Below are 7,813 nucleotides of genomic sequence, written 5' to 3'. Positions count from 1 at the left end.
TATCTATCATAGTTGTTAGACGGTTCATATTAGCCTCTAATCTTGCATTCTCATCAATATCATCATCAATGACATGATATTATAAACATTTACTATGATCCAACTCACTTTCTCACCTTTTATTAACTAAATGTATGCGATCAGAAGCATGCATCTCGTAACCAAACTAAACTATGGCATTAGCAGTTCTATCTATTCCTTCACTAGTATGAGTATTTGTTTTGGGTAGCAAATTAACACTCGGTACGTAAGAACAGATTTAAAATAAAACGACGACAAACTCTAGTAAAAATCATGAAATTGTATACATTTATAGTAAGAATAATCTAACAAATGTTATCAAACAAATTACAAAAGCGAAACATATAAATTGCGCTCTTAAGTTGTCCAGAACGTCCAAATAAACGCCTCAACCGACCCCATCTCTCCTTTAAATGAGTCAGTTGAGGTGTCTGTCTGGTCGTTGTGCACAACTTTAAGTCTTAAGGATAGAAAAGCTTTGCAAATAAAAGCTCATTCCAAACATCTTGAATTCCAGGCACACACCAATGTATACAATCAGCATAGCTTACAGGGTTTGCTCGTTCTTCTTGACATAAAGGTCCCCATCTCTCCTTGTAAATTGATGTGTGTGCATCCTTTCGTGGCATTGATAGTTGAGTGATGTTGAGAAATGTAATTGGCACTTTGGATTTACCAAATTCTTCACCAATAACTTGCATTATGCTTTTTCTACTATCTGATCCCCAGTAATTCGGATCGTCTATCATTTTTGTTTCATTATAACAGTTGCCATTTGGATCTCCTCCCCACTCTTTGCTCCTAATAATAGGAAAAATAATTTTGTTAGTAGTACTGATAGACTCCAAAATTTAGACGTGATGGATTCCGAGTTAAGAGATAGGATTTTGAAATGTATATCTAACTCTCTATCTATGTTTCTCGTTTACACGTGTCCATAAGGCTTGACCTCGAAGCAATAGGTTCTATCGAAGTTGGATCAGGTGGAGCTAGGTATGAGTTCGGTAAAAACCTAGTAACTTTGGTCCAAACTTTATATTTATCTTAAAATTTTCATTGATATATACAAATTGTTAATTAAGAAATCAGTAACATAAAAGGACTAGAGACTCCAACTCATAAGTTTCAAATCCTGATTCCGCCTCTGCCAGTAACAAAAGATAAATCAATCAACCAATCGAATATCTCTCAATGGTAAACTAGTTGAAATCGACTATATATATGAAATTTTTATAAATTTGGCTTATTTGGCATCCTAATAGTAATGCTAATATTATGAAAGTTTGTACAGTCAAATCACCTTACCATGCATGAGAAGGTGACATGCTGGTAAAAAAGACCCTATTTCGTTTTGGATCCACATTTCCCTTTATCCACCTCAGTAAATTCTCCATCGCCATACCATAAGCATCTTCAGTTGGCACATCTGCTATGTGTTTTATATTATCATCAAATGTACCATTCCTGCGTGAAATATAAGAGTTTAGTTTTAGAGATCTATAGCAAAGAAGAAAAGAATGTTAATGTAAGAAGAAAATGTTATGTTAAATTTACAGAATCTTGAATGTACGGCCTGTCATCCACCAAATATAGGTATTGAACACCATTATATCGACTCCTTTCCAATTTTGCCCATGGGTATTTATTGAATCTTTTCGAACAATTCGATCAGGTACCCTGTGCTTTCCAGGACTATCTGCATTTGATTCTAGAAGAAATGGTGCCCAATAGAATTCAATTGTCGCATTGTAATTCTGAGTTGCGAATCCAAGTTAAATGTTAGTAGTGAATCCAAGTTAACTATTAGTACTACAATTTGCATGCAATTGAATAGTAGTGCTCAAATGGTGTAATATAAGTATGAGTTTGAGATTATGCAGTGTAAAAACTATTTATATGTATTCCAAGTCACTTAAAAGATATATATTTGCAGGTAATTCTCTACATTTTCAGCAATGACTTCAAGAGCTGGCAGCAAAAGATGTTTTTCTATCTGACCACACTCAATTTGCAGCGATCTAATAATTAAGTGCAGTTTTGGTTCCTCGATTATTGGTAAATTCTGAATGGTCCTTGTAATATTTAGCAGCTTTTTTTAAAGCATATTTAGCCTTCAATCAGTTAAACTATATGCTTTTGGCCGCTCTATATAGAAATATGTTGTGTTTAGGCTATTTTTGAGTAATATCAGTCTCAAATATGGAGTAACAACATAAATTTTACATATTGGTGACTGCAGTTTAACATCTAGTAATTTGTGATTTTATGAATATTCATAATTAGCGGATGACTAAAAGTTCACCTTGCAATTAATTGAAGGTCAAATATAGTTACCAGTTATATAGCAAATTAGCAATGCTGAAAATAAGATTGTTTTTTTAATATTTGAGCAGTAACCTATAATGAATGATAATTAACCAGATCTAACAGGTCAAATTCCATTAATAGTACAAAAACTCAGTGTGTGTACCATACCTTGGCTGTGAAAATGGTAAATGAATCAACTTTATGGAGGGATTTGGCGTCATTTGGTATGATTTTATGAACGAGGCAAACCAAGGAAATGAATTGGCCTCTATTTAAGGAATCACCTACAAACATCATCCTCTTTCCTCGAAGAGTTTCGAGCATCAAAGATGCATCGAATCTGTCGAGATAATATAATATTAATTTTTACACTGTCAATACATAAAAATTATAATCGTGTAATGATATAATTGATAGAGAGTAATATTTGGGTAAAGAAAATGTTACACACCTTGGAATAAGACAATTATGAGGTTGCCATCTCCAATAGAGATAATCCTTGTCTGGCCTGCCATGTTCTTGGCAAGTCTGCTGAGGAAGTAAATATGGACATTCTGATTCCTCATATAAAGGCCGACTTGACTCATCCCAAACCCAATTTCCACTGAATAAATCGCACTCTTTTTCAGCTTCTCCAATTGCAAATGGCAACTTATCCTTGTTCTTCTCTAACACAACAACAAAGTTAACAACTTAGGATTAGAAAAACACGAATATTCCTCAAGAAAATGGAATTAACTTAATACATATTGAGGAGGGATCAACCCGGCCTACAAAACATCTCGCATTCACGTAGGGTCCGGGGAAGGGCTGCACCTTAAGGGGTGTGATATAGACAACCTATCCTAATGCAAGGAGTAGTGACTACTTCCATGGCTCCAACCCGTGACCTATAGGTCACACGGAGACAACTTTACCGTTGTTTCAAGATTTTCCTTCTTAATACATATTGAGGGTGTGTTAATTTTCAGGTTACTAATATCACTTATTATGAATTATTACCGATAACTACATTTTAAGTGATACATTAGTGTAAACTTCTTTTACGTTGTTAGTGTATAGAAATTAAAATCCAAGAAAATTAATACCAAAAAAATAGGGGGTGTTGATCAACTTACTTGTAGGTTTTGGAGTTGGCCAAATCAAGTTGGCTAAGGATGTGACTGATGGCGAAGATGGAAGAAGAAAGGCTGAATAACTAATCAAAAATACAACCAAACTTAGTAATAAGAAGAGATAATGATAAAAACGAGTTTTTCTGAAGAGGGGCAAAGAAGGAGGCAATTCCATCTATTGAATCTTTGTCCTCTCTTTCTCTCTTCCCAAATTTTTTTTAACATTAGCAGTATGTCTAAGTGACAAAAATATTACAAATTTGAAGTTAAACGAAGGGTCTTTTCTAAAAAAATTTCTTGGGTTTATGTAATAGCCTCTAGCACGATTTAAACATTGATAAAAAGGGAGTTGAATCAGATTCACTGTCTTTAAACTAGATCATCTTACTTTCCAAATTAAGCCATAATAATTAGTGTGAAACGATATCAATAATTCCTCTTCCCACATTATTCGTCGTTGAATATTTTCCTACTCACGGCCTCACTAAACATAGAATGTAATTTCCACCTTTATTTTGTTCCAATTATGAATATAAGAACCAATAATAAATTGTGATGTTATCAACACTTTATATCTTATGTTCTATATGTTGTAAGGTAAATTGAACCTAAGGCTAAAATTCTTTAAAACACTTTAGTTGAAAGGGTATCCAACATAGTACTTTAAATTCACATTTAATGTATCGCATTGGATTACCTTTATAAACTATAAATATATATATATATATGGATATCTTTTAATGTGATATATTTTACAAGTCAAAATATACAGATAATAGGGTCAGATCGAAGAACCTTGCTCCAAATCCAAATTTGTTCAAGTGGGCTGTATGAAAAAAGTCTGTAGGCAAGTGTTAGCATGAGCACAAATATCATTCTATTTATGACTTTAAAGATGGTTTATTTTTTAAATTTAGTTGAGATAGTATACGGTCGAAATAGATTTCGGCCTTCCTACGTTCGATCGAGTTCGAGTGTTAAGAAGTCGGAATGAGATTTTGGGAGTGAGCTCTGAGGTCGGTACTAACAAACCTCGAACCCGAAGGTCGCTCGAGGAGGCGGCTCGATAATCCTATCGAGCCCGTGACCGAATCGATCCGCAAGGCACTGCTTCGAGGTCGGAAATGCGCGACGCCCATCTCGAAGGTCGAACTCGATCCAAGACCGAAGGGCCCGACCCAGTAACGAGTTCGAGCTAGTATCAAGCTCACAGACAAGAGCCGTTACAACTACACCAAGAAAGAGAATCTTTGCGGGAATCAAGGAAGAGACAAGTCATTATAGGTCTTCCACTATATATTTTATTTTATTATTTTTTGGTAATGACCCTCTTTTATAAAAGGGGGAATCCTTGTAAACTAGAGGAGATTGAACATAAAAAAGATCACTTCCTCTAGATATTGATAGTAATCCCCTTGTGCTTGTTTTACTTATTCATTCTTTTTGCTTATTATTTTCGTTCTTACAGTCAACAATACACATATTTCCATTTCTCTACGCGATTTATATCAAATTGTATCGCATATCCTTAGAACCATCCACAAATCTAACGTTATCCGATTTTTCTGGTAAACAGTTTGGCGCCCACCGTGGGGCGAAGGGTAACAGTGATTTTTTGATATAAACCTAAAGTACACGCCAGTTTGTAACTTCAAATCAGCAATGGCTTCGCCTATCGACCACGAAGCCGGCCTTCAAGATGAAACCAACAAATTGGCACCCGGGGCTGGAAGGCCACTCGATGAAGGCGCTGAGGCTCGAATCGAAGCACCCGAAATTCGAGCCGAAGTATCATTGGATGTCAATTCACAAATAGCTCTAGAGGCGAATCAGCATTCCGAACCGGAAAGGAGCATTCATGGTGGTACTCGATCCGTAGCTCGAGACACCCATAACGTGGAGGAGATCGGAGTCAGCTTACGGATGATCTTCGAGATGTTACAAGCCCAACAAATAGCGATAGCTCAGTTGCAGAGCCAAACTCAGGTACAAAGCAGGCCGGAGCCTAATCCGCTTCGAGAAGTCACCCACAAAACGGAACCAGCCATAGAGAAGCCAAATGAGCAAGAATCGGGGACTACTCTTGAAATTACTAAATTGCCCGAGGAACTCACAAAACGAGTCGAAACCAACGATAAAAAAGTAAAAACATATAATTCCAAGGTCGACCAGATCTCGGGGGCTCCACCAATGATAAAAGGGCTAGATTCGAAAAAATTTATTCAAAAGCCTTTTCCCTCGAGTGCAGCCCCAAAACCAATTCCCAAAAAATTTCGTATGCCCGAAATACCCAAATATAACGGAACGACCGACCCCAACGAGCACATCACTTCTTACACGTGTGCCATCAAGGGAAATGATTTGGAAGATGATGAGATCGAATCTATATTATTAAAAAAATTCGGTGAAACCCTGTCAAAAGGGGCAATGATATGGTATCATAATTTACCATATAACTCCATTGGTATCGTAAAAGCTCATGCCGGAGCCATAAATGTCGAAACCAGAAAGTCAGACCTGTTCAAGGTAATGCAAAAGGATAACGAGATGCTAAGAGAGTTCGTAGCTCGTTTTCAAATGGAATGAATGGATCTGCCACCAGTCACAGACGATTGGGTTGTTCAAGCTTTCACTCAAGGTCTAAATGAGCGGAGCTCGAGGGCTTCGCGGCAGCTGAAGCAAAATCTGATCGAGTACCCAGCTATTACTTGGACCGATGTACACAATCGATATCAATCCAAAATAAGAGTCGAAGATGACCAGTTGACTTCTAGGACCATTACGAAAAAGAAAAAGTCGACCAGAGATCGATACCAGCCATATAGCAGAAACAATACTACTGCTGAGTATCCGAGGCCTCTTTAAAATCAACCTCGTACACAGGGAGGCTTTATCATTGAACGCATCTGTGATGATTATCAAGTTCGGTGCAAAGGAAGTTATTTCGTTATTTCATGACAAACAGTGTCTCAATGGAAAATGTTGTAAGGGTCAAACGGTCAAAACGAACCATGCTTATATAGTTGGCCCGAGCCCTGACGCAAAACATCAACCCATGTATAATGACCTGCAAAGAAAGCTCTCCTCCTTACCGATATTCTATGTTCAAGATTTATTATGCAAACAGGATCGAGTTCGAATCATTCACTCGATTGCCAAGCCTACGGGCTACCTTTATTTCGAGTTCGAGCAATCACTCACTCGACCATTAAGCCTACGGGCTACTTTTAACTATTACGCCTACGGGCTACATTACATCGAGTTCGAATCATTCACTCGATTGCCAAGCCTACGGGCTACCTTTATTTCGAGTTCGAGCAATCACTCACTCGACCATTAAGCATACGGGCTACTTTAACTATTACGCCTACGGACTACATTGCATCGAGTTCGAATCATTCACTCGATTGCCAAGCCTACGGGCTACTTTTATTTCGAGTTCGAGCAATCACTCACTCGACCATTAAGCCTACGGGCTACTTTAACTATTACGCCTACGGGCTACATTGCATCGAGTTCGAATCATTCACTCGATTGCCAAGCCTACGGGCTACCTTTATTTCGAGTTCGAGCAATCACTCACTCGACCATTAAGCCTACGGGCTACTTTAACTATTACGCCTACGGGCTACATTGCATCGAGTTCGAATCATTCACCCGATTGCCAAGCCTACAGGCTACCTTTATTTCGAGTTCGAGCAATCACTCACTCGACCATTAAGCCTACGGGCTACTTTAACTATTACGCCTACGGGGTACTTTAACTATTACGCCTACGGGCTACATTGCATCGAGTTCGAATCATTCACTCGATTGCCAAGCCTACGGGCTACCTTTATTTCGAGTTCGAGCAATCACTCACTCGACCATTAAGCCTATGGGCTACTTTAACTATTATGCCTATGGGCTACATTGCATCGAGTTCGAATCATTCGCTCGATTGCCAAGCCTACGGGCTGCCTTTATTTCGAGTTCGAGCAATCACTCACTCGACCATTAAGCCTACGGGCTACTTTAACTATTACGCCTACGGGCTACATTGCATCGAGTTCGAATCATTCACTCGATTGCCAAGCCTACGGGCTACCTTTATTTCGAGATCGAGCAATCACTCACTTGACCATTAAGCCTACGGGCTACTTTAACTATTACGCCTACGGACTACATTGCATCGGGTTCGAATCATTCACTCGATTGCCAAGCCTACGGGCTACCTTTATTTCGAGTTCGAGCAATCACTCACTCGACCATTAATCCTACGGGCTGCTTTAACTATTATGCCTATGGGCTATATTGCATCGAGTTCGAATCATTCACTCGATTGCCAAGCCTACGGGCTACCTTTATTTTGAGTTCGAACAATCGCACAC

At 38.3% G+C, this 7,813-nt stretch overlaps 1 protein-coding gene across 1 annotated transcript; it reads right to left on the bottom strand.

Moving 5' to 3' along the window:
* Positions 1-258: 258 nt before the first annotated feature.
* On the bottom strand, positions 259-3,618 carry LOC104117533 (protein trichome birefringence-like 33). Its single transcript, XM_009628593.4, has 6 exons — positions 3,447-3,618; positions 2,780-2,996; positions 2,497-2,668; positions 1,576-1,775; positions 1,327-1,485; positions 259-822 (listed from the first exon to the last, which is right to left on the bottom strand). The coding sequence occupies exons 1-6, from the start codon at positions 3,616-3,618 to the stop codon at positions 483-485; spliced, it is 1,260 nt and encodes a 419-aa protein (XP_009626888.1). The 3' UTR covers positions 259-482.
* Between the last annotated feature and the right edge of the window lie 4,195 nt (positions 3,619-7,813).

The sequence above is a fragment of the Nicotiana tomentosiformis genome, chromosome 5, assembly GCF_000390325.3.
Source record: "Nicotiana tomentosiformis chromosome 5, ASM39032v3, whole genome shotgun sequence".
Lineage (NCBI taxonomy): Eukaryota > Viridiplantae > Streptophyta > Magnoliopsida > Solanales > Solanaceae > Nicotiana > Nicotiana tomentosiformis.
The sequence above is the reverse complement of the archived record's forward strand: the minus strand, read 5'-3'. Positions and strand labels throughout refer to the sequence as shown.

Bases quoted from the DNA above. Each gene is read 5' to 3' on its own strand.
- LOC104117533 (XM_009628593.4), bottom strand. From the start codon at position 3,618: ATGGAATTGCCTCCTTCTTTGCCCCTCTTCAGAAAAACTCGTTTTTAT. The intron at 1,486-1,575 runs GTAAATTTAACA...TATTTCACGCAG, and splicing joins GGCCGTACATTCAAGATTCT to GAATGGTACATTTGATGATA. The intron at 823-1,326 runs GTAAGGTGATTT...TCCTATTATTAG, and splicing joins ATGTCACCTTCTCATGCATG to GAGCAAAGAGTGGGGAGGAG.